This window comes from Crocuta crocuta, unplaced genomic scaffold (genome assembly GCF_008692635.1).
Source record: "Crocuta crocuta isolate KB4526 unplaced genomic scaffold, BGI_CrCroc_1.0 scaffold251, whole genome shotgun sequence".
NCBI classification, from domain to species: domain Eukaryota; kingdom Metazoa; phylum Chordata; class Mammalia; order Carnivora; family Hyaenidae; genus Crocuta; species Crocuta crocuta.
In genome coordinates, this window is record NW_027527809.1 from 889,886 (window position 1) to 917,454 (window position 27,569).

The following is a 27,569-nucleotide window of genomic DNA, read 5'->3' on the forward strand; positions in this document are numbered from 1 at the left end:
ATGACTTGGATATCAACTAGAGCTGAGGCTTTGACTTTTTACTCATTTAAAACTAGTTGTTACAGGAACTACCTTTTGATATTTAAAAGACAGTTGAGAAATGGGCCTCTTACTACACACACAAGATAATGGCTATGTAGGAAAGAGGATTAGCTGCTTCAGAACGTGAAAGATATGGTCCACCATTGCGCTTCCACCCTCCCCGCCCCCTCCCCCCAAACATTTTAGATTCTTTATTGTCCAAAAAAACCACCAAGAGCAACTCAGTAGCAGACAAATCATCGTCCTTTGCTGTAGCCGGGAAAGAAAAGGTCAAGTAGAGTCTGCAGAATCTCATTGGGAATCATGACATAATTCTGGCCAAGATCATGCCGGCAAGCAGGGCAGGAGAAAACTTGAGCCTTAAAGGAACGCTGTAAGCAATCCTAAGGTAAAACCAAAAAACAACAAAAACAAAAACATTCCCAATTTCATTAGAGTACAGTATGTAGAAAAGTCAGCGACTTCTGCTTTTAAACAGGAACTTAAGATGAACTGTAAAGGCCTGACTCTGCACTATGAAAACTAGTCTATAGACATGCATGGCTTCAAGTTCCATTTTTAGCATATATTGCGAGGCTTCAGGTAAATAAATGACTTTAATTTTTGTGTGTTTTATTTTCCTCATCCAATAAAATGACAGTGTTAGAATTTATAGATGGTTTCCACTAGCCTCACCCAGGTTGGATTTTAATCTTGGTCTTTCATGACAGAACACTTAAAAGAAATTTAGGATTCCCTTGCTTAGAACTAAGTTATATATTTTATCAAATCATTTAGCATAGAATGCGTCTTCTAGAAATATATAGGTCAGGCACAAACATATGTGGAATGTTTGTTTCCATTTTACAAAAGAAATTAAAATTCAGATGTTAGGTCAGGGCACACAATCACTAAGCAGCAGAGCAGGATTCCAACCTTGGTTTGACTAAAACTCAATCCTTCCCTTTATACCACACTAATAATACAATATTCAACTCCTCTGGGAATGCTAACAGACAGAATCTGTTTTAGGTTTCATTAAGTGGATGGAGTTAGTTCAGTCTGCACTATAATAAATGAAACATACATAAGCTATAACAGAGAAAACAGCAATGACACCTTACTTTCTTCTCCATTTCATACTTTCCTCAACAATAGTACCTTTGACTATACAATACATATTTGACTATTACTGTAGAATTAAAACATGCATTACTGACAAAATGTAATGAAATGTTTCTTAACTGGCAAGGTTCCACAATTATTCTGCTGCATGGAAATATATTTCATGTGCTAGTTGCCCTCTGTCCTAACATGGGAAAATGAGAAAGAAACCTACTTACTTTACAGACATTATGGAGGCAGTCTGTTGTCACAGGCTGGTAAACTAGCTCCTGGCAGCAGACACACATAAAAGACTGTTCCAATTTTTTCAGAAAATTCTAGAATGGTATCCAGGGGGAAGAAAAAAAAAGGTTAGCATTTCATAAAAAATTAATAAAATTCTAAGTAATTAGGGAAAAAATGTCTTTCTTACATTTAACACATTTTCTATTAAAAAAAGTAATGGTGACCATAAGCAAATATATAATACAAACCTGAAGAAACTCCATTCCATAAGATATACACATTAGTTTTAAATCTTATAATTGGTTTGGAAATTATATGGCATTAAAAAGTGAAAATATATGGCATTAAAAAGTGAATGTCTCCCCTTAAACCTCACATTCCAGAGATTACTATTTTTCCCTTTAAAACAATCATGGACATGTATTAACAAACTGGAATTTTTAAAAAAACCTAAAAGGGGGAAAAAAATCAGTCATGGACAGCTTGTCTCAAGGTCATTACATATAGATCTCTTTTCAAAAATGCTGGATGGGTGTTATTCCAATAACATAAACATATTATTTATTTAATCTTTTGCTGCTGGGAAACTTCAATATTTTTTTAACATAAAAAAAAATAAGTAAAAGCACTAGGCAATAATGCTCTGCAGTATCTAATACTCCAAAGAATCAACATATTTATTCTCCTAGGATTATCCTATGTGATATTTTGCCTCAATCCAAAAATCCCGTATTTTCCTGATGTCAATGTTTACTCAAATTAGGACTAAATTATACAAGGTAGAGCCATCTAAATATGATCAAATCGGTACTCTCATACTCATCAAAAGCAATTACTGGTTCCATTTTATACAACTACTTCTTTTAAACTAGAAAGATAAGTAGTGTTTTGAATAGCCACAAGGCTAATCTTCTATTCAGTTATTTCTGGTAATATGGAAACATATTTTATTTATTTATTTCTATAAAAAAGTAGAATTTATAAGAATTTCAAGTAAAAATTATATCAAAGGTCCCATTTCAAAGTTGTATCTTGAAACTAACTTATTTATGAACATTATAAAAGTCAAGCGAATTAACAAAATATTATACAATATACTGAAAGAATAAAATGGGGAGATATTGAAAAAAACTCAAACTCTAATAGCAGGTACCCCCCCAATACACAATAAACTACCTTGTTAAAGATTGATAATTTCTCTGATATCTCCATGATACTTGTAAGATGTACTACAGATATTTCAAATTCCTACAATGTGCTAGGTACTCATCTCCGTCATGATGACAAAAATGCAAAGCCTCTACTTTCATGGAACTTTATAAAATCAATTTCAGATAGTAATAACTGAGCAAACAAAGCAAATTAAAGCAACAGAGTAAAGAGTGACTGTTTTAGAAAGGGTAGCTAGCCAGGGAAGGCCTTTCTGAAGACTAGTACTTTGCAAAGACTTACAGGAATGAAGGAGTGAGCTAGATGAAGGTGTAGAGAAGAGAATTTTCTAGTCAGAGAGATGGTATGGGTCTAATGGCCTAGGAGCAGGAATGGGCTGAGAGTGTTTCAATAGCACAGAGGTCACTATGGCTGAAGCATTTGGGCCTGAGAAGGACCATGACAGATCATGTAGGGTTGGGAAGGTACTGGGATAAAAATGTACTCACATATTGCACTTATTTAAAAGCCACCATTGGCCAACACCTAATTTTTCTGGCTTAATAAATGTGTTCCTGGCTTATCTGAAGAGAATGGGCATAAAACCTGCTCACGACAATAATACATAAACATCCAGAGTAATCAATAGCAGCAAGGTCATAATCAACTGACCCAGGCATGGTGAGATATCTTGCCAACAGTGGATAACCTACTGGATACTATTTTTGTCTTTTATTAAATGTATTTATTTATTTTGAGACATACAGAGACAATGAGAGTTGGGGAGGCACAGAGAGAGAGGGAGACAGAATCCTAAGACGGCTCCCCACCAACAGTGTAGAGCCTTATGTGGGGCTGGAACGCACGAAACCGCAAGATCTTGACCTGAGTGAAACGAAGAGTCAGATGCCTAACCAACTGAGCCACCCAGGTGTCCCCCCTTTTTATAAATGTGGTTTGAGAACTGTCAAGTATTGACTATCTTTCATATTAAAGTTACACTGAAAAAACAACTGACAAGTATACTTGATTTGCACACATTTGCCAAGTTTCACAGGATTTAATCACTTCAATAATTTTTTTAAATTGATAAACAGTATTCACATATTAGAAGTCTTACACTGAAGCCCAATACACACATCCAATCCAGTCAATGGAGTGCAAAAGTACTTCCATGTACACTCAGGTAGCTTTTTCCTTCACCTATAACTGCTACCTTGTCTCCTGCCCACCCACAGTTATCCCTCTAACCAGCTGTATCCCCTCCAATCAGGGAATATTTTAGACTATGATCAACAACTGTTTGCTGCACCTTACTTTCTCTAAGTGAAAATAATCTACCAGGTCTCATTATGTCTGAGTCTTTTGGCTAAAAAGCAAGTAACACTTCACACAAAGCTAAATCACTTTCCTTCTGTCCTCCAAACATGTAAGCTTCATTTTACCAAGAATACCCCAACATTATCACATACATTAGCAAAGGAAATGGTGACTCCTAAAGGGTTTTTGATAAATCTCACCCATTTCTAAAAGTTTAAAAATTAGGAGCATCTGACTGTCTTAGTCTGTAGAGCATGAGTGTCTTGATCTTGGTGTCGTGAGTTTGAACCTCATGTGGGGGGTAGAGATTACTCAAAATAAATTAAAAAATAAGGGCACCTGGCTGGTTCAATCGGTAGAGCCAGGGTAGATTTCAGGGTTCTGAGTTCCATCCTCATGATGGGTACAGAGATTTCTTAAAAATGAAATCTTTAAAATATATGTATACACACACACACACACACAAATATAAATATATGAATAAATAAATGTTTAAAAACTGTATCTGGGAACATTCTTCCTTAATGTTGAGGACTATTTCTCAAATAAAAAGCAACACAAAAACCGAGAATTCTCTCTAAATTTAGATAGAAAGATATAAAGATCTTAACTAATATCATTTCAGACACATGAGAAATTCTGGTTAATACACTGACAGAAATAAAAGGAGTACTGGAAAGAAGAAATTAGTAGAATATGACAGGATAAAAATTCAAGACAAGATACTAAGGTTCACTGAACCCACAATAGTTGCAAAATGCAAAGAAGTAACTATGTTACACCTGGTAAAGGGTTAATATCTAATAAATAGAATATTTTAATTTTAAGCATAATTAAGACATAAATAAAAGCAAGTGAACAAAGAAGGAATAGCCAATTCACATTTGAAAACTCCAGCTTTTGGGACTGATAAGGAAGCCTCATTTGCACAACACAGCTTAACACAAAATCTATACATCAGTTGTAATTTCTTTTCACTTTAAAATTTCATGATTACCAAAAATGGGGAAAAAAATCCAAAACATATAAAGTACTTAAATAAATCAACAGTGGTTTATTTTACAAACAGGTTAAACGTGCTGAACTGCTTAAGATTTATGCCTTATCAGATAACTCTGAACTATAGCAAAAATTTCCTGATAAGTTTTAAATTAAGTGTGTTTACACAACTGAAAATTCTTCCCATGAATAGTGCCTTCAACATAAATGATTAAGTTCAGGCACAAAGAAGTCAAAACTAACAACTAAGAGGTCTAAGATCAACTTAAAAGCATTTAAATATTATATTATTTCTGAGTGGCACTGGATGAGACGATTACATAAAACATCAAGTATTGATTGACTTGCAAGGGAAAATTATTTTTCACCATGTTAATAATAAAACAGTATTATTTAAAAAAATCTTTACATACTGGACCTTCCACAAGAGATGCAAGCACTTCATCCCATAACTTCTGGTTTTGGTGATCTTCTCTGATTAGATGTTGCTGTTGAGCTGTTAGTTGAAAAGCCTCAACCGCTTCTGCTGAATCTGATGTTTTTAACACTTTGGAGGCACTTGGACAATCATCTAGATTTATTTAAAAATACATAAGCAGATTTACTAGTTGTTCTAAGCAGAACTATGAGACCAAAGAGTTAACTGGCACCAGTTACTGTTTAGCATGAAGATAACCTGCACACAGCAGCATCTAACTTTCCTTGGAGTTTAGAATACTACGTTTGCTGCTATTTTGGCTCTGACACTATTAAAATACACAGAAAGCCCCCCACCACCCTTCACCCCCCAAAAACCTTCCGCTTTGCTTTTAATTTCTTATGAGTTTCTCAATTTATTCTCTTAATATGTTTCTTTATTAGAAACTATTATTTTATAGCTTATGTTCACAATCATTACCTACCATCTGTAGTTTGCCTTTTTGAGGCTCCACTGGCCTGCTTCTTTGACTGTCCTTTAGTCTTCTTCCCTTCCTTATCTGAAGGGTAGCCTACTGGATACTGATGGGAGAAAAAGTACAATGTAGATTTAAGTTTCGCAGAGAAGAAGGGTTCTAGATGCTGCTGAGAAATTTAAAAAGGGGAAGTGGGGGGGAGGAGAAGAGTCTATATTTTCCCTGAAACTGAAAGACTTTATATAAAGGAAACAGACATTTAAAGGACAGAAGACTATTAAAATCCCCAATTCAGTGTAAAACCATGTAGTTTTGACTGTTAACATATTCCATTGTATAAAAGAATAATCTTAGTTTCAGATACAAAAGAGGAAAGAAGTTTTCAGGAGCTTTGACTAGGTGGCTTGAAAAGTGTGAGGAAGAAATTAAAGAATCTAGATATGAAGTAAGTGAGATCAACCACAGAGCACAATATGGTATTCATAGAGATGGTAGTACACTCAATTGTGGAGCCAATCTTCAAAAAACAAACCAAAACAAAACAAACCCCACCCCCAACATTTAGGGTCAAATTTCTTATCTACCAAAATAAGGCAGGGCAGAGGGGATTTTAGAGGACCTAGAGCCTCTAAATTACTGAATTCTTTATCAGCTAAAGGTTAGACTTTAAGGAATAAAATTCTACCTATTTGTGTTTTACCGGCTACCCTTTATGGAGGGAACATGCTTTGTTGATAACACTGATATTTAAAGCTCAACATGTTTCAGGCCCCATCAATGATATTATTAACTTATCACAGTAGATGGGTTTATATGCTTCTGCTTAGTTTCAAATCTAACCTATCTAGAACATTGCTCTGAACAATGAATCTGAAAAAATCTTCCGAAAATGGATTTAACAAGTTATTCTTTTAAATTAAGTTATAAAAATAATTTTGGCAGTTATTTTGTAAGCTGATGGGTCTCATTTAAACAATCAATTTTACAAGTTTAAAAGAAAACAAAAACATACACAGACTTGCACTAGAAAACACACACTCACCTGCCTGGGTGGTCAGACACTTGCCCATAGTTCAGCCCCTACACATGCAGTGTGGGCAGAGCCAGGGGAAATGAAAAGCCGATAGTTTTTACAAGAAGCACAACAATGGGGAATGATGGAAGATGAACTCAAACCATGCTCTGAAGTCAGTGTCAGGGACAAACTCTAGGGTGCATAGGCAGTAGATGGGGAATGTAGCCATACCATCCATTATGCATACAAAACCAACAAAGTCTTATATGGGTTAACAGCTGAACATGGGCAAAGGGGAAAAAAAAGGCAAAGCACTAAAGGTGGTGACAGGACAGGGAAGCAGCTTTGAGGGGGAAGAGAAAAAAGGGGTGAGGAAAAGTGAGAAGGGTAGGAGAAGCAGACCACTCTTATAAGCCACCTCCCCCTTCCCCTACCAGAGACACACCCCCTGCACCCTCTAGGATAAACTTCCCTTCTTAAGTTCTTCTCTCTATTAATTTTATGTATCCCTCTCCTTCATTCTTCAAGTCATTTCCAAATTAAATTGGAAATATTTTACTTTTCCTTGAAGGCTTGTTTTTCCCAAACACAATTCTTGGTCTTAGAGCAGTTTGACACCTAGAATGCTACCTTTTTACTTGTTTTCCTTTTGTATACTTGTATGATTTCATTCCTCACCCCTTACAGTCCACTGATCAATTGCTGTGAGCTGTATCCAGTGTTAAGGCACAAAGATACTACAGAGGTGTGTGTTTTTATGAACATACAAGTAGCCTAGACAAATGTAATCTAACCTGTAAACGTAGACATAGTCTCCTTGACCGTTCAATTCCTTCTGAGGTCCAAGGAGCAGGTTCTACATCATCTCTTCTTAACAGGTAGCGCCAAACCAAGAATCCATGGCTTGATGAAATCTCTGGCCAGTATTTCACCACCTAAATCATAATTATTTCAGTACTAGTTTGAGATTTAATATTTAGACTTCATAATGCTACATTATAGTTTAAGTATTCTTGACCTAACTAAAAGCAACTTCAAAAGATACTTGCTTTGTTTTAAGAATAGTAAATAAAAAATAATCACTGGAATATTGTTTTTACCTTAATTCTTAATTCAGATAGTTCCCACATTGCTATAAATTTGAAATATTAACAAGATTATGCTCACTAATAGAACCTCACATAATAGCATATAAAAATGGTGGCAGTAAATGGCTCCATTTTTTAAACAAAGAATACAACCTATCTTAACTTATAATGTGCTTGGCCCTGAAAATCTATTATAATTAAAATAATTCTGAAAGATATAAGAATCAGTACCTATGATGCCCATGTTATTTAAATAGTTTTATCACAGAGAACAGATAATTACAAAAACTAAACCCAAAAAAGAACTCTGCCCTTATGGACTTCAAACAAGCATTAAGAGAAAAATATCAAAGTTGGGAGCTCACTTTGTATGTCTGTTATATTTCCAGAAAAAGTAGAGATACCAACTAAGGTGGTCTACTATTTACTTTAGCCCACCCACAGTAGGGTAGTTCCCTGTGGCAACCCTGTCTTAAAAGCCCAGGAAAAATGACTAACAAGATGTCATGCCAGATAGAGCACCTTATAAATGCCATCATATCTGTTGCCTTCTTCAGGAGCATATTTGCTGATCTTCCTCCCTTTAAAACTGCGTATCACTCTGACTGGCTTACCAGCTCTCCAATTCCGAGACTCTGCTCCAATTTTATCATCCAATGGAGCATCACAGTTTAGGGCCAATGCCCTAAAAAATAAAACAAAGTCTTTATACCAAGTAATCTTTCAGTATATAATCGCATTATTGGCTCAATTAAAAGGTGAATTATGCCTTACCTGATGGTTAAGATTCTATGATTCTTTCCATATTATTCCAGATAATAGGATTATGCTTTCCCCCACCAGCAGAGAAGACAAATCAGTTTTCTGATGTCACCCCCAAGCCAGGGGATTGGTTCTCAGATAGCCTGTAGGGTTCTTCTGAAAGTAATAACATCTGTGCCACGTATAATAGAAAACAACTAGAAATACATGGAATTTTTTTTTTAAAATAACGGTTTGCTGAGGGAAGGGAGAAAGCTGGACACTAAAGCAAGTGATTGTTGTAGTAGTTATTTTTGATAAGGGAGGGAGTGAGGTATATTGCTGGAATAATGTAGAAAGAAATCCAGAAAAATATATTTGTCAGCAAGGTACAAGTGACCTTTCTAGGTCTACTTTCCATATTCCAGACAATAGAGATTCCTTAATGTTTAGAAGTTATTAAAGAACAAATTTAATATGAAATTATCGCTTAAATATTCCAATAAAAATGTAAGTTTAAGTAAAACTGAAGCAATCAAATGCCTGCACTAAATCAGGACAATAAAGGTTTTTGGCTCCTCCAGATCACTATTTTTATGATGACACGTGAACAAGGAGGAACACTGAGTGAGAAGCAGCACCTGATTTAGTTGAAGCTTCCTTAGTATGTGTACTCACTTAGTAGTAATTAATCAATAAGGTTATGTTAGAAGACCTTTCTTGGGAGAACTTAGTCCTGCCAAAAAAACAAAAACAACAAAAAAAAAACCAAACAAACAAAAAAACTCCAAAAGCCCCACCAAACCAGAAACTACTTAAAATTAGTATTCTTCCCCTGAGATACCTACTTCCTAACTTAAGTGACAAGAAACCACTGAGAACATGTAAGGTTAAACACACACACACACACACACACACACACACACACACACACACACAATTTGGTAAATTCAGATCTGATACAAAATACCTTTTCAGGGTATAATTCTTTTTATGCAGCTACAAATGAAACTGACCTTAAAATAAAATGTCTAATCTATCCAAATCTCTTCATCACAGTTATACTGTTAAAGTAAATAAAGTGTTTTGTTAAAAAAAATTTCATAAATGTGGTCAAATAGTTAAAGTTTACCAAGTTATGTCTTTTTATCTCAAAGGGAGATACATTAAATCTCTGGGAGGTAGAAGAAAATGTAGCCAACCTTCTAGGGTTAGTATTATATCTTATTTATGGAATACCTATTGAGATATACATATTTCATCTTCTTAAAGAGCTAGGAAAAGAATATGTACTATTTTCACATTAATGAACAGAATGATTTGGTACTTACAAAGACCTTTAGTCAGAATGACTGCTACCACTAACTGGCATCAATAATTCACTCCTAGTTTCACATTAAGTATGTAGGTTGTTCAAGTATGTGAAAAGAATCCAAGAAGATCAAACTAGGCAAAACAAGGCTTTACCATTACTCTGCAGTTCAATCAGTTGCTTCTAACTGCCCTAATAAAGGAAGGCCAGGACACCTTGCTGCCCTCTTCAATTTCATAAAGTGAAAGAGCTGAGAACAGGAACAAACTTCTCAAAGCAAGAAACAAGTGTCAAACTCCCTCTTAGTGGAAAAGGAAAAATAAACAGGACCATACACCAGTCAGGAAAGAGTGTAAGAGCTAAGAGTCTTTGACCTCAGTTTTCATGTTTATGAAGCATATACATATCTTTGCTCAAGAGGTATTTATAATCACAATGTGTACTCAAAACTTAATGTATAAATTAACTGAATGGATGTCAGAGTCCCTATGGTAAGTCAATCCTGAATTGTTTTGAGTCAGTATTTTATTTCTACTACCTTCTCTTAAATACAAACATTTTTACAACTTGTCATTTATTTTCTAATGAGATTATAACATAATGGTAAACAGGGCTATACTTAATTAGATTCTTTAAAGCTTGAAAAATATTTACCATTTACATTACAAGTGCAGGTAGTTAGGAAACAAATTTCATTCAAGCAAAATAATCTATTATTATCAAAGGGTAAATATAATCTTCAAATTTGACGACTTGAAAAAGCCCTTTTGCAAATTCAAGATATACTTTCACTGACAAAAACATATTAAAATATCTCTAACTCCTTTTAAGGTCAGTCCTCCTGAAGAGCTGCTTTCTCACTAGAAAAAGACTAACTAGGGACTGGACTCCTGCTTCAGGAATGTTTTCACCAGCAAATCTGACCTGTCTCCTCTGCTGGTTCAGTTAAATAATCCTACTGTCAGAAATAATAGAGAAGGAAGACATACAAACAGACTATATAATTTGGTATGCAACATATTCTTGAAATCATATCGGTATATTTTTTACTTCACATGGTAATCAGAAATTAAGGGCACACTACTTAAAACCAAGTGATTTAGACTCAAAGAAAAAAACTCATTTTTACTCAATAATCCATAAAACACTCTTAACAACAGGATATAAAAGTTTCAACTTTATGAAGTTGATCAAAAAATTATCAGTATGACAAGTTATAATGTGGTTGCTGCTATCTGATGATTTGGGTCACTTTATTATTGCTATCAGCATGCATTTATGAAATAAAACATTTTGAAGTCATTAAGTTTTCTGTTCCCATGGAAGCTGGCATATCATTAATACTATAGAATAAAAGTTAGCATAAGGTGGCTCTTTTGTAATGCTTTATGAAAGCATTTTGTAATACCTTTATGAAAAGAAAAGGTCACTTTTATAACTAAACATTCTAACACTTAAAAGACATTGTAAGTCCTAAATAAAAGGACCTTGAGTGTAGTTTTAAGTTTATCTGATGTTTCACTTATGACCACAAAGGTGGGCTCCCAATCTCAAACCTACTTCACATTGGTGAGTTTCCTCTAAAAAGAAGTTTGTTACTTTACAAGACAAATCTGTGTTCACTTAAACATAACTTTGATTTAGTAGATAAGCCACCTTGTTCTCAATTTCACTTATATAGGTTCCCTTCCTATAAAGGTTTAAACGTGTTTTAAAACGTAAACCACATGTATCAAAACTGGGAACTATGTTATTTAAAAAATAAAAAGAAATCAGTTACAATACTTTTAAATGATTATGTAATCAGATAATGGATATCAATTTTAGATCTTTAACTTTAAATTAAAGATTCTGCTCTACAGAATAACTTACGAATTATATTACTATAATCAAACTTTTATACAAAGCCGAAATAAATAGTCTTTACAAACTCTAACAATAAAGAATACCTGTTCATGTTTGTTAATGTTTGATCAGCCGATGGTGCACCAATTCTTTTATTACCAGCAAGATTTTTACCACCACTCCCAGTGTATGTGAATTCATCACCTCGGTCCTACAGGAGAAAAATTTCAGCATTAAAATACCTAAGCCCAAGTATAATTTCACCAATTCTTGTTTTACAGTCAGAGCACTTGGTTAGGATGTTATGAATTTACATGTTCTCTCAAGGTATATACCAAAGTAAGGCAAAATTCAAATGCAGTTGTGTATGTAGTATACCTTCAAGTTATATCAAGAGGATCATTTTAAAGTTATAGCTTCCAACACTTCTAAATGTGGCTATTCTCATGCTATATATAGAATCCAATAATCTATATAATGTTACAAAACAGAGGCATCTGGGTGGCTCAGTTAAGTGGCTGACTTTGGCTCAGGTCGTGATCTTGCAGTTCCTGAGTTTGAGTCCCGCATTGGGCTCTGTGCTGACAGCTCAGAGCCTGTAGCCTGCTTTGGATTCTGTGTCTTCCTCTCTCTCTGCCCCTCTCCTATTTTGGTTCTGTCTTTCTCTCTCTCAAAAATAAACAAACATTAAAAAAAAAAAAAAAAGAATGTTATAAAATAAGGTCTTATGGACTGGGAATATTATTTAATTTAATTCAATGGTATTAAAATAAACATCAATTTTAGCTTGTAGGTTTTTATAGAATACCATTTTAGTAAATACTCCATATCTGATTTCCCATCAGCAATCTATGTTATACCCAAGTTTGCTGTTAAATTTCAAAATTAAAATCCTTACAAAATAGTAAATTCCCCACATTTCACACTGTACAAGTTCACTCAAATTACACTCAGATAAAACATGTTTTAAAAAAAATTTTAAAAAAATTTTTTAAATTTGTTTCTGAGAGAGAGAGAGGGAGAGAGAGATAGACAGACAGACAGACAGACAGCATGAGCAGGGGAGGGTCAGAGAGAGAGGGAGATACAGAATCTGAAGCAGGCTCCAGGCTCTGAGATAGCTGTCAGCACAGAGCCTGACACAGGCTTAGAACCCACAAACTGTGAGATCATGACCTGAGTGGAAGTCGGATGCTTAACCAACTGAGCCACCCAGGCACCCCTCAGATAAAACATTTTTAACTAGCCTTAAAAAGAACACTGGAAAAGAATTTGAAAACTAAAATTTGTATAAAGTATCTAGTAAATATGAGAAAAAACATGGCAAAGTAGATGTTATGTAAACTAGCTCCACAAATATGTCTGTAATAGCTACAAATTTATACTGATATTACTAAGTTTCTGTCTGAAACAGTAACTCATAATCAACTGAGAAGAGCATCAGTATACAAATTAATTCTGCTAGCACTATCAAAATAGTGATACTTTTATTACTGTTATAGTTGACACAAAATATAACATTAGTCTCAGGTGTACAACACAGTGATTCAGCAAGTTTACACATTATGCTACGTTCACCACAAGTGTAGCTACCATCTAGCACCATATAATGCTAATACAACAATTGACTATATTCTTTATGCTGTGTCTTATATTCTCATGACTTAGTAATTCCATAACTAGAAGACTGTATCTCACACTCTTCTTCACCCATCTTACCCATTCCCCCACCCAACAGTGTTACTTACTTCTTTATTGCAAGATTTTAATTAGTTTAGACTGAACTTAAGATAATGAAGTTTTCTCTATTAAATCCTTGTCTGTAATAAAGGTCAGTTATTTTGCATCTTGTTTTTCCTCTGGATAAAGTTGTAACTAAAATCTCATGTGTTTTTTTAAAAAAATTTTTAACGTTTATTCATTTTTGAGAGATGGAGAGAAAGAGAGCATTGAGTGGGGAGGGGCAGAGAGAGAGGAAGGCACAGAATCTGAAGCAGGCTCTAGGCTCTGAGCTGTCAGCACAGAGCCCTACTTGGGGCTCAAACTTGTGAACTGTGAGATCATGACTTGAGCTGAAGTCAGATGCTTAACTGAACCACCCAGGTGCCCCCAAAATCTCATGGTCTTAACAAGTGTTTTTATCGGTCTAAAAACCTTGACTTCACTTTTTGTTGATCCAATACTGAGGACTATATCTTAAAGACTAAGGCATTAGGAATTTCATCTTTAACGTGTATTTCATTTGAAGGAAGTCTAATAACTACATCTAAAGCAATCCAGAACACTTCTTAAATTTGTCAGAAACAGTCTTCCAAATGGTATCTGGATTGACTTCACCATGCTCATATTCATAACCCTGTCACCATTTTTTTAAAGTTTTATTTATTTGAGAGAGAGAGAGCATGAGCAGGGGCATGGGGGGTGGGGGAGAGAGAAAGAGAGAGAGAGAGAGAGAGAGAGAATTCAAGCAGGCTCTGCACTGTTAGTGCACTGTTAGTGCAGAGCTGATTGGGAGTTCAAACTCATGAATTGTGAGATCATGACCTGAGCCAAAATCAGGAGTCAGATGCTGAAATGACTGAGCCACCCAGTCGCCCCAACTCTGTCAACTTTTAAAGTTAAAATTGTGGCAGTACTATAAAGGAAAAGGTAGTGGGGACAAAGAGAGCATTATAGGGGCAACCTAAGCTCAGTACTATTTAAAACAAAAGAACAAAAACATTTCTGATTATTCTTCAAGTAGCAAATAAGTAACAATAGTTATTCTATTTCATATTGTATTCTATGTCATTAAATCATCCATACTTCACTTAACCGACTGAGCCACCCAGGTGCCCTAATTCATCCATACTTCAATCGTCACACCAATAGAAACTTTAATTGTCACTGGGGGGAAAATAGAATTGTTAGACTGTCAAAGCTCAGTCAGTATTAGTTCAGACTAATTTTCCTAAGGAAAAATGACCAGCCCAAGTTTATTACATCCTAAAGTCCATGCTCCACAAAGTCGTACCCCTGTGAGGCAGTAGCCTAAAGAAGACTGCTGTCTGGGAACCCCTCACATAAGAAGCCATCATTTATACAGGGGACATACTACTGCCCCAGACTGACTCAATTTCCCAGTCTCTACTCGTTTCAAGTTGTAAAGAAGCTGCCTAACACAATAAGCTGGATGTTCCCATTCTTGTCATCACCTTTATCGAGCAAAAGGCCTTTGTCTCCATCTTCTCAACGGCTCCCCTTCCCAAAGACTATCAGATAAATATGCTAAAGCATAGTTAAGATCATTAAACTTTTCTCAGACACCTTTGATGATTCCTTAATGCAAGGCTATCTAGAATACACCTGCAATTTATGCCAATTTCTCTCTCATAATACCCCTTACATGTTTGTAAAACTAGGTACTACCACTATTGCTGGTAACACCTAGTACTTTGTGTGTGTGCGTGTGTGTGTGTGAAGTTAGGCTAAGCATTTTACATGGATTCTTTTAAACCTCACATCAACCCTGTGATGTAAAGTATCATAAAGCCTTATTTTATAGATGAGGCTTCATTAACTTCCCTAAGGTCACTTGCTAGTAAGAGATGGCACCACAACACAAACCTTAAGAGTTTAGTTCCAGAATCTGTTCCTATCACTGAGCAAACTGCTTCTCAAGACAAATGTAAAATGCAAACCATCTTTGTGGTCCTCATTCCTCAAGTGAGGTCACCCTAACAAAGGGCACTAAAACTAGCATTTGATGTCAAATTACTAGGCTAAAATATTAACCAGTTTATCAACAGGTATTCAGTAGTTTCATGTCCATTCATCTGGACAGAACAAAGATCATTGGTTCCATGGATGTTACACTAAATTAAAAGTTTCAAAACAAAATCTTTTCTCAAAAACAACAACAACAACAACAAAGCTTATTCAGGTTTCCTCCACCTATTTCTGTAGATATGATCTGCCTATGATAAAAGATCAAATGATTGAAAATGCTTATAAAATATATTAACATCTCCAGATACATCTTAGCTGGTGACCTAAGCCTATGTGTTTTAGCCTTAAAATAAATTATTCTTTATATTAGTTAACATTCCTTAACTGCTTACGACATATAATTAAGAGCTCATCAGTACTTTTCTCTACAAATGTTTAATGTTTGGTAATGATACTCAAAAGATAGGGAGAAAGGGAATAATACCCACCTGAATTCAACTTGGTACTCATTTTCAACCCTACATGTTTATGTTTCATATAGTTAAGATAAGCTTCTGCTATAGACAATACAAGTGTCTGAATCCCTGTTCATGCCAAGATTACATAAATAATTAGGCAAAGAGCTCATACACAAATGTGAAATTCCAGATTAAGCACAACTGGGTCCATGCCAAAAACATGTTACAGAGTTTCTACTCTTAATTGGCTTGTTTTCTTACAGAGCCTTAAAATAAATTAAGTGCCAACTGTCTAAAACTATACAACACCCTTTGTATTTCTGAAAAATACAGCTTCAAAATATTCATGTTAAAGAAGCACTCAAAAGATTAACCTGCATATTTCCATTTTCTTTTCTTTTACTTATTTTTTTAACATTTATTTATTTTTGAGACAGAGAGAGACAGTGTGAGCAGGGGAGGGGTAGAGAGAGAGGGAGACACAGAATCTGAAACAGGCTCCAGGCTCTGAGCTAGCTGTCAGCACAGAGCCCAATGCAGGGCTCGAACCCACGGACCGTGAGATCATGACCTGAGCCGAAGTCAGCAGCTTAACCGACTGAGCAACCCAGGCACCCCTGCATGTTTCCATTTTCAATTTCTTTTGCCATGCTAATGCAAATGTACTGCCAAACCTGCCAGTCAGAAAAATGGCAAACTTTTCTACCTTTGTCTGACAGCATACTACATCTTGGCTTCTCCACAGCTACTCTACTTCATCATTATAATATACCATGAAAACAAACCAATGAATCAGAACAGGAGAAAATACATGCAAAGTATATATTCAATGAACAGCAAACCAAACACGATCCAATTAGAAAATGGATATACCTGAAGATATACCACTAAAGAGGCTATACACACAGCAAAAAAGCAAATAAATCATGCCTCACATCATCAGTCATTTGAGAATTGTCAACTAAAACCACAATGAGATCTCACTACATATCTATCAGAATGGCTAAAGTAAAATAAAACAACAACACTGAATGCTGGCAAGAATGCAGAGAAACTGAATCACTTACACACTGAGAGTAGGAACGTAAAGTGGTACAGTCCCTCTGGAAAACAATTTGGCAGCTTCCTAAAAAACTAAATGTTCAACTACCGTATAACCCACAGTGTACCTCCGGGCATTTATCACAGAGAAAATGAAGACTTACATTTATAAACAACAACAACAACAACAATAAAAACTTGCACTCAAACATTTATCACAGTTATTTGTAAAGTCAGAAACTAGAATAACCTCAATGTTCTTCAATGAGTGAATGGTCAAACAAACTGTCGTATACCTAGATCATGGAATACTACTCAGTATTAAAAAAAGGAATAAACTATTAATACAAGCTACAATTTGATAAATATGCTGGGTGAAAAGTGCCATTCCCAAAGGTCACATACTGTATGATTCCACTCATAAAAATTGTTATTTATTCATTTAATGTTTTATTTATTTTTGAGAGAGAGAGAGAGACAGCATGGGCAGGGGAGGGTCAGAGAGAGAAGGAGATAACAGAATCTGAAGCAGGCTTCAGACTCTGAGCTAGCTGTCAGCACAGAGACTGATGCGGGGCTCAAACCCATGAACTGTGAGATCATGACTTGAGCTGAAGTCAGATGCTTAACCGACTGAGCCACCCAGGCACCCCTTTTATTTATTTTTTTGAGAGAAAGTGAGAGAGTATGTAAATGGGGGAGGCTAGAGGGGAGAATGAGAAAGAATCTTAATCAGGCTCCATGACCAGTGAGGAGCCCAATCTCATGGCTGTGAGAGCATAACCTGAGCCAAAATCAAGAGTCAGACACAAAATGGACCGAGCCACCCAGGTGCCTCCAATTATAAAAATCTCTGAAGCAACAAAATTATAGAAATGGAGAACAGATTAGTGGTTGTCAGCAGTTAGGGATAGGTTGAGGGAGAGTAGATACAGTATGTGTGGTTATCAAAGGGCAAAATGAAGGATACTTGTGGTTAAGGGAAATGTTCAATGACCTGAATGTATCAATATGTCAACATCCTGGTTGTGATACTGTACTATAGTTTTGCAAGATGTTACCATTGGGAGGAAAATGCATAAAGAGCAGAGATCTCTGTAGTATTTCTAATGCTACATGTCAGTCTGCAATATCCCAAAATAAAAAGTTTAATAAAAAAAATTAGCTCATAAAGAATGTTTTTGTTGCAATAATCAGCGACCACATGTATACATAAATCAGTACTTGTGAAGATTAAAGATTGCCAATTGATTTTTCTTGTAACTTGTATAGAAGTGACCACTTCAACATAAAAACTATGTTAAGATGTTTTATACATCCTACACAAAACTTCTGTACTTTACTAAATGATTAAGACCAGTTCTAAAGAACAAAGTTGTATCAAGACTTACTACTTCATCTGCAAATCCACCAGCGAGGACAAGAGAATAAGCCCCATCATTACTTCGACCATGAATTCCACCAACATGGGGCCTATGGACACCTGCTTCACTCACCTATGAAATAAAGAGAGTCTCAAAATACCTTTGAACAGTTATGTTTACAAAATGCTTTCACATATATTATTGGATCCTAAAACCCTCCAACTAAGAACTGAATGTTACCCAGAGTTTAATCTTTGCTCACTGACTTTACTGCTTCCCAACTATATATCCCTTAGGTACTAAGCTGATGACTCTTAACACTGCTCAGATCTAGAATTCCGAGTTCCAAAATAATGATTAAATAATCATCATTTTATGTCTACCAATCATTCTAGCTCAACTTGGGTAAAATAGAATTTTCTATCAGTGGCCCAGATCCCTTCTTATTTCTTGTCTTTAATCATGGTACTGCTCCCTAGCCACATCAGAAAGACAAAAGCATCATTTAGCATCATTCTTCTCTATTCTTCAAACCCATTTGGTAACAAATTCTGCTGATTCAATCTCCTAAATCAATTATTTATTTTTCTACTTCTGTTATAATCTTAGTTTGAGCCATGAATGCTATGAAACCCCCCTTTTTCACTGCCTCCAGTTTCTTCCCCTCAAACCCCATTCTACCCATCACAAACAGAAAAATACTTTTAAGAACAAATCTGCTTTTAATATTCAACTGCTTAAAATATATTAAATGGTCTTACTGTATATCAAGCCCAAATTTAAGTATTATACATTACTTTCTCTCAATCTGGCTCCTATCTACTTTTCCCAGCCTTAACTTTTTTTTTTTTTTTTAATAACTTATTGTCCTGTTACCTAACAGTGTATATAGTGTAGTCTCGGCTTCAGGATTAGATTCCCACGATTGATCACTTAACATACAACACTCAGTGCTCACTGCAGCAAGCGCCCTCCTCAATGCCCATCTCCCATTTTTCCTGCCCCCTCTAACCCCCCACCCACATCAACCCTCAGTTTGTTCTCTGTATTGAAGAGTCTTTTATGGCTTGCCTCTATCTCTGTAACTTATTTTTCCTTTCCTTCCCCTATTTCCTTCTGTTTCTCAAATTCCACATGAGTGAAAACATATGGTATCTTTTTCTGACTGACTTATTTCACTTAGCATAATACCCTCCATTTCCATCCACATTGTTGCAAATGACAAGATTTCATTCTTTTTCATTACTGAGTAGTATTCTATTGTGTATGTATGTGTATATTATATATATTTTACACACACACACACACACACACACACACACACACATATATAAAAGCCATTCATCAATTAATTTGGGCTCTTTCCAAAATTTGACTATTGTTGATAGCACTGTTATAAACACTGGGGTACATGTGCCCCTATGAATCCGCACTCTTGTATCCTCTGGATAAATTCCTAGTAGTGTTATTGCTGGGTATAGGGTGCTTCCTTTTTTCATTTTTTGAGGAATCTCCATACTGTTTTCCAGAGTGATCACAATAGTTTCATTCCAACCAACTCTGCAAGAAGGTTCCCCTTTCTCTACATCCTCATCAACATCTGTTGTTGTCTGAGTTGTTAAATTTAGCCACTCTGACTGGTATGAGGTAGTATCTCAATGTGCTTTTGATTTGTATTTCCCTGATAATGAGTGATGTTGAGCATCTTTTCACATGCCTGGTAGCCATCTGGATGTCTTCTTTTGAAAATTGTCTATTCATGTCCTCTGCCCAATTCTTCACTGGATTATTATTTTTTGGATATTGAATTTGGTAAGTTCTTCACAGACTTTGGATACTAACCCTTCATCCTATGAAATTTGCAAATATCTTCCCCCATTCTGTTGGTTGCCTTTTAGTTTTGTTGATTGTTTACTTTGCTGTGCAGAAGCTTTTTTTCTTGATGACGCCTCAATAGTTCATTTTTGCTTTTATTTCCCTTGCTCCCAGAGACATGTCAAGTAAGAAGTAGCTGTGGCCAAGGTCAAAGAGGTTGCTGCATTTTCTCCTCTAGGATTTTGGCGGTTTCCTGTCTCACATTTAGGTCTTTCATCCGTTAGGAATTTATGTTGTGTGTGGCATAAGAAAGTGGTCCAGGTTCATTCTTCTGCAGGTTCCCAGCCTTAATTCTTGTCTTCTCCAGCTTCTCCTTCATAGAGCACATGTTTAAGCTAAAACTACTCAATGTTACCCAAACATGCTACCCAATTTGTTAGTTTAATCATGCTATTCTACTACTTCAATGGCCTACTGCTTCTCTTCACAGATCTTCAATTTTGGCTCACTAAAACAGCATCACTTTGTGTTCTTCAAATTCCCTGGGAGAAGTATTATAAATCACTTATTTATCATATAATTGTTCTTAGCAGAGAAAAAGCTAAAATCCAAGCCTGCACAGTGGGGTAGGGAAAGACACATATTAGAAGCCAGTGAGAAGCTAATAAAAGCATCAGAACCTGAGTGTAGGCCTTGAAAACACCAGGTACTTCAGAAGATGGGACCACTTGACTCTCAACGTCACCAATCCTGATGACAATAAATCTCTTCTGATTTTTCCCCACTTCCTAAATGGCAAATGGCAAATGGCAAATCTATCCTTCTAGCTGCTCAGGCCAACAACCTCAAACTCATCTGAGACAGTATTAATGAGGGCTTTTAAAGTTTGGGAATGAATTAGCGACAGGTATAAAAAAAAAAGAATGAAGCAAACAAAAATCCAAGGCAATTAAAAATATGCTAAGTGTACTTTTTATTGTATTTATATTATACTGTATTTGTTTATAGTATTTTTTACTGTATTTAAAGATATAAGTCATACTATAAAACATGCATACGGATTTAGCCAAAATTGCAATATAACCATTGCAAAGATGGGAAGACACAGAGTATGTTAAACTTAATGCTCATCTACCATAGAAAGAAGTTAATATAACTAAACTATAAAGACGAAAGAAGTATTAACATGCAACTTAGAAAGAAGGGCGGAAATGGTGGGGGAAAGGGAGAGAGGCAAACCATGAGAGACTCTTGAATGCTGACAAAAACTGAGGACTGATGGAAGTGGGGGGAGGGGGGAATGGGCATGGAGGAGGACACTTGTGGGGATGAGCACTGAGTGTTATGTGGAAACTAATTTGACAATAAACTATTAAAAAAAAAAAAAGAAAGAAGGAGGTAAATCTAGAAGAAATAGCTAAAACTTTAAAGCGGTGGTACCTGAGAAACAGAAAATGAGGATGAAAAACTTTTAAAATCTCTATAATGATAAAATTACCTTCTTAATAAAGAAATTAGAAATGAATACAATAGAGCCTTCTTCAACAGGAAAAGAAACAAGTAATTTTATCATTGGATCATCTGGCATTTTCTCTGACCAACAACTTAACATTCATTCTGGAGGATAAGCCACAAACAAAATGCCCAGAGTGAGTTTTCTTGGACTTCAATGACATTAAATGAGAACTTACAACAATTTTTAAAGAAAAAAAAACCCTTAATATTTCAAATATTACGTTCTCAGCAAGAAAATTTCTCTAGAAAGCTTAACAATAATGGTAACAATCTTATCTAGAACAGGACAGTAAAAATGATAAAAAAGCATAGCTGACACCTAATTCCATGATGTATGGGCCTGTTAAGCTATGTGGAAAAGTGTACTCATCCTATAGAGAGAGAATCTTTCATTCTAACAACTGACTGTCATGTGACACAACCTAGATTAGCCCACTTATAATCAATAGATATTGACACTGCTACAATTTTAACGATATCTAACTTTACCCTTTCAACAAAGCCAAATTAAAACATACCTGAACTCTAAATCTCCATGTTGACCCAACAGGAATCCCAGGGATAGGTCCATAATGATTAGAAGGAACAATAGTACATTCTCTAGTGCGACCAACACAGGCCATTCCCTACAAGTTATAGAATAAGTTGTTTGAGAAATCGGTTATGTCAAACCTTAAAGCCAAATCTTAAAGTCAAATAAAATGAGAACAGAAACCTAACTATATGATTAACATATAATTTATGTGATTTAATTAACAAATAAGTTACAGCAACTTAACAATTTATATAATTAAACAATACAGTTATTTGTTAATATTTCTGATACAGAAAATATAATTTACATCACTACTACTATTGGTATCAAAATGTTATAACCTGCATTACAGTTAAAACATTATAGCTAGGAAGGAAAGAAGACTTTCTTCTTTACCCTGCCCCAGTCTCTCCGGCTTTCAGTACTGGCTGATGGCATCTTTGCTTTCTTTTTACTCATCTTGAGTTTTTCACCAGCCTTTACAACTTCACTGGAATCAGTTTTACAGGAAGGACAATACCTTTAAAAGAAAAAGGAATTTAATACACCATATTAAAGCCAGTAACAGAATGGTCTTTCTGGGTCAGAAAATATTTTAAGATTTAATACTTGGTGTATAATATAGACGTTCAGCTGGCATTTTAGTATTAAACTTTTCAAAGTATTTATACGGTTAAGCTAGCAGGAAAAAAAATCTTATCATTCCTTTAAAGAACGTGAAAGATTATAATATCATAAAAACCTCAAATTCAGTTCAAAAGTCAGACAGAGCTGTCCAATTGAAATGGCACCATGCACTCTGATCTTATCACTAACCTGGACAGTGGAATTTATTCGTGTGAAGTTCCTATTATTAAAACAGAAGTAGCAAGAACAGATAATCCTAGACTGCTCAACTATGCAACTGATACATCTCCCCATCTAAATTATCAGAACTTTCCAAGTCAAAAATGTATAGTCTATTACAGCAAATATAGAAGATTCAAGGATGCTTGTTTATATATTAGTCTTATCCTTAGCTCTTTTTAATTCCCTATACTTGTTTGTTCTTTAGCCTATTTGTAGTTGGTTATCCTACTGTAACATTTATGTCATTATATGCTACCTTAAATAATTTCAAAGAGCAAAGTATGAATAACTATGTCTATAGAATCAGATGGGGCTATTCCTATGACAGCAAGGAATGGAAATTTGAGGAATTTCCTAACAAAGATCAACTGGCCTCTCCCTCTATTAATTAATCTTAAATGTGCCTATACTTTCCATTTCATAATTATCTACTGCATATGGTCTATAGAGCAAAAAAGTCACCCATGCCCACCCAGTTAATTCTGATTGCCTAATTATGAGATATCTTTTTTGGTACTACAGGCAAGAAAAATGTAAGTCAGTCACTGATTCTGAAAAATCAGTTAAGTTGTGTTATACAGATGCAAAACCAAGGTAAAAATTAAAATGTAGAAGGCAATAGATAGTACCAAGTAGAATCCCTTCTAACTGAGAAATCAGGAGGCTTCCAAAAAGTAATTTTATTTACCTGACATGCTAACTTTTAAAATTATAATTTTATCAGAGATCTTAGGGGCAAAGCAGGTACTATTTCTTATGAGAAAAATGAGTTCAGAGGCATAATATGCAAAGCAGATGATTTGGAGAAGAGAAAAGGTGGTCAAACCTTCATTCCTTCAGCACATTTGTTTAGAAGCTTCTATATGCCAGGGACTATTTTGGTGCTGGATATAAATGTGCTCAAAATATTTGTACAAAGTAGTTAAGGGAAACTAGTACATACAATGCAACAATTTCAGGAAGTAGCAAGTTCTAAAAAGGAAATATATCAGGGTTATATGGGTGTTAAGACTGATTAAAAATGGTATGTGCCTTTAGATAGTTTCTGAGGTGATAGTCCAGCTGAGGCCAAAGGAGTTGGTCTTATGAAGGCATTCTGTGCAAAAAGACATTGAGTACAAAAGTCCTGAGGCATAAGGAGTGGTATGCCTTGAACAATGTAAAGGTTGGCGAACCTGAAGTTCAGGCAAACTGCACTGCACAGAGATAAGCAATAATGTTATAGAGCAGGCAGGGGCCAGATCATCGATGGCATGGGCTGTTTTATTCTTAGTGCAATAGGAAGACACTAGGGGGTTTCGAACAGATTTCAACTTAGTAAGATCATTCTGCTGCTATAGGAGAAAGGATAGCTGGTAAGCAATGTGAAAGCAAGGACACAAGTTGGGTATTTATTACACAGTTCAGGGAAGAGATGTTGGTTTGGACCGAAGGGTGAGAATGGAGAAAGATTATGCAGGACTGACAAGACCTGCTCGTGTATTATTGGATGGAAGAGGGCAGAGGGAATCAAAGTGGAAGTTTAGCTTTTAAGCCTGAACAAGTAGATAGGATGACTGTAGTAATTTACTAAAGACTCAGGGAGGAGCACGGTTTTTGGTTTATGGAAATCAAGATCTCCAGCTGGACTACTTTTGTGATACTGATCAAGCAAGCAGTTGAATGAATACAGGAAAATAGAGCCCAGGGAAGATTAGCTATGAAGATATTAAAAATTTGGAACCATTAGCTTCGTATTTAAAATCTCATGATTGGATGAGATTATCTAGGGAGCAAGCACGAAGAACAAAAAGCAAGTGAATGTGCTTCGGAAAACTCCAAAATCTGGTAGATATAAGAAAACCAACAAGAGATTAAGAAGGGAAGGCCAGTGAAGTAGGATGAAAATTAGACCATATGGTATCATAAAATCTTTATAAAGACAGAGAGCTGATAAGTACAAGTAAGGAGAGGGTTTAGAAGTTACCAATGTGGCAGCATAGAATGTATCTGTGAGCCTAACTTAAACAAATATAGTGGAGTTATGAGAAGGAAGTTCAAATGCAGAGCTGAAGAACAAGAGAGGAAATGGAAATTGTCAATGCAGGCAGTTCTTGAGAATTGCCTTAAAGGAAGCAAAAATCTGGGATCAAGGGAAGGGTGTGTGTGTGTGTGTGTGTGTGTGTGTGTGTGTGTGACTGAATAGATTCTAGGGACTGAGAATGACCCACCAATGGCAATCTGGAAGAGGAACTCACTGTAGGAATGAAGTTCCTGAAAAGGCAAAGGGATACGGAACTGTAAGAGCAGGTAGAAGAGTTTGCATTTTAGAGAAGCAGGAACATACTGTCCACAGAAACAAAAGGGAAGAAAAATATATGAGACTTTAGAGGCAATACAACTATGTTTATAGATGGTAATATTCAGGCTGTGACCATTCAAGGCAGAGGTAGGGGGTGAAAGGAAGAAGTTACATTCCTTCCCACCACCCACTCGTACAGTCTCTGTGGTAATGCAATAACCCTCCCAACAGATGGGGAGAGGCCAGAGAGAAGTAAAATAATCTATTCTTTACAGTAACACAAGCTACCCAATTGTAATTTTATTACAAGCACACTTCATTTTATAGCACTTCACAGACACTGTGTGGTTTTTTGTTTTTTACAAATTCAAGGTTTGTGGCAACACTCCATCGAGCAAGTCTGATTTTTTGAACAGCATCTGCTCACATCTGTCACATTTGGGTAATTCTCACACTATTTCAAACTTTTCCAATGTTATTATGTTGTCAGGGTGATCTGTAATCAGTAATTAAGACCTGCTGAAAACTCAGACAACGGCTAGCATTTTTTGGAATAAAGTATTTTTGCACACTTAGCAGACTACAATCTCGTGTGTAAACATAACTTTTATATGCACTGAGAAACAAAAAATTCATCAGATTTGCCTTATTGTGATATTTACTTTACCACAGTGGTCTAGAGCCTGTACTATCTCTGAGGTATGCCTGTACTTCTGAGTATGTCATTCCTTAATTTATCCCTCCATGCCAGCAACAATCCATAGCTTAAGAAGAAAAAACTTATTATGACATGAAAAAGTTCATTATTACTTTGAACATGTTCTTCCCAGTCTCTTTTCTAATGAGTTCATTCTGTAGCTAAGACTACTTAATAGAAGTAGCATAGATTTTGGCTGGTATATTTAACCTTAGTGCCTGGTTCCACTTATTAACCTCATAGGATTAAATTCAATAATCCATGTAAAACACTTCGTTAGTGTCTAGCATATATTAAGCACTTAAATAACTATTAAGTACTATTATAGGCACATCTAAAATAGCTGGGGAATAGAGAGGCCACCCACAATGGTTTCCCAGATGAAGTCATAGTAAAGCAAAAACCTGAAGGATAAATATCCTGAAGTTAAGCAAAGAGGAATAGATTTCAAAGAGAAAATGTGTCAAGTGTAAAAACCCAAAGGAAAGAAAGAACTTGACTCACTTAAGGAGCTGAAAGATCTTTAATCTATACTCTAGTGCAGAATATTTGGGAAAATGAAGAGGAAAATGGTAAGAAATACAACTGGAGAAATCAACTTAAAAAATACTGTGCAAGGCCTTGCAGAGCAACATAAAACCTGAGAAGCAAAGGAGTTAACACAACCAGATCTGCATTTTTGAAAGAATATAAACTCCATGTTAGAGGAAGAATTGCAAGGATTAAAAACAGCTAGAGATCAGCTCACAAGCTGTGATAATAACCAAAGTTATCAATGCCAAGAAACCACTGGCTATATACAATTTTAAGTGCTTTAATACACATTACATATCTTCAGAAATCTTCTTTTTGTGGTCTAAAAACATATTTCACATTCAATTCTTAACACAGTAATAAAAACACCCTGATAATCATACCAGTATTCCTCTTCAGGGACCTTATCCAAGGGTGGATTCAGGCAGTAAATATGATAGGCCATGTTACATTCATCACACAGAAGCTGCATGTTGGGCTCCTGTTTCCCACCACATATATGACAGGAGCAAGAACGGCATTTCTTACTTGGATCTCCACCACAAATGTCACACTCAGGATCATTTTTCCCTATTAATAACAAAATTATAACAAGCCCAGTCTTAAAATAATTTTTATTATCTATGAATCTTAAAAACACATGAAAATAGCATACAGCTTTTTTCAATGAATAGGAAAAAAATCACAAAGAATAATTAAGTGTGGGACTTTAAGAATAAGTGCCTAAGTTTCATTCTATACTTACCAAAATTACAGGGATAAAGCCCAGGCATAGCAGGCATCATTACCTGCAACCATGGGGATAATGTTTATTTTTGCCTTAAAATTTTGTATTGGCTAGCTGAAAGTTCCCCAAATGTCCAGGGGCAATACAGTGAACTCACCAGGGCATCATAAGATATCTTTAAGTTTCAAGGGAAGACCATGGGGGAAGGGAAGGGGAAAAACAGTTATAAACNAGGTAAGTGGGTGATGGGCACTGAGGGGGGCACTTATTGGGATGTGCACTGGGTGTTGCATATAAGCCAATTTGACAATA

General features: G+C 35.6%; 1 protein-coding gene across 2 annotated transcripts in view; it reads right to left on the minus strand.

The window, feature by feature from the left end:
* Positions 1 to 267: 267 nt before the first annotated feature.
* UHRF2 (ubiquitin like with PHD and ring finger domains 2) overlaps positions 268 to 27,569 on the minus strand; it is an 84,048-nt gene continuing 56,746 nt past the window's right edge. Inside the window, exons 6-16 of one of the 2 annotated variants that reach the window (XM_077774849.1) lie at positions 26,914 to 27,100; positions 22,566 to 22,689; positions 22,153 to 22,260; positions 18,332 to 18,436; positions 11,838 to 11,944; positions 8,358 to 8,520; positions 7,542 to 7,682; positions 5,742 to 5,838; positions 5,258 to 5,410; positions 1,365 to 1,463; positions 268 to 425 (exon numbers count right to left, since the gene is read on the minus strand). In XM_077774849.1, coding sequence (XP_077630975.1) covers positions 1,375 to 1,463; positions 5,258 to 5,410; positions 5,742 to 5,838; positions 7,542 to 7,682; positions 8,358 to 8,520; positions 11,838 to 11,944; positions 18,332 to 18,436; positions 22,153 to 22,260; positions 22,566 to 22,689; positions 26,914 to 27,100 — 1,274 coding nt within the window. In that variant the 3' untranslated portion in view covers positions 268 to 425; positions 1,365 to 1,374. Of the gene's footprint in view, positions 426 to 1,364; positions 1,464 to 5,252; positions 5,411 to 5,741; positions 5,839 to 7,541; positions 7,683 to 8,357; positions 8,521 to 11,837; positions 11,945 to 18,331; positions 18,437 to 22,152; positions 22,261 to 22,565; positions 22,690 to 26,913; positions 27,101 to 27,569 lie in introns of both variants that reach the window. The other variant, XM_077774841.1, reaches the window with a different exon arrangement.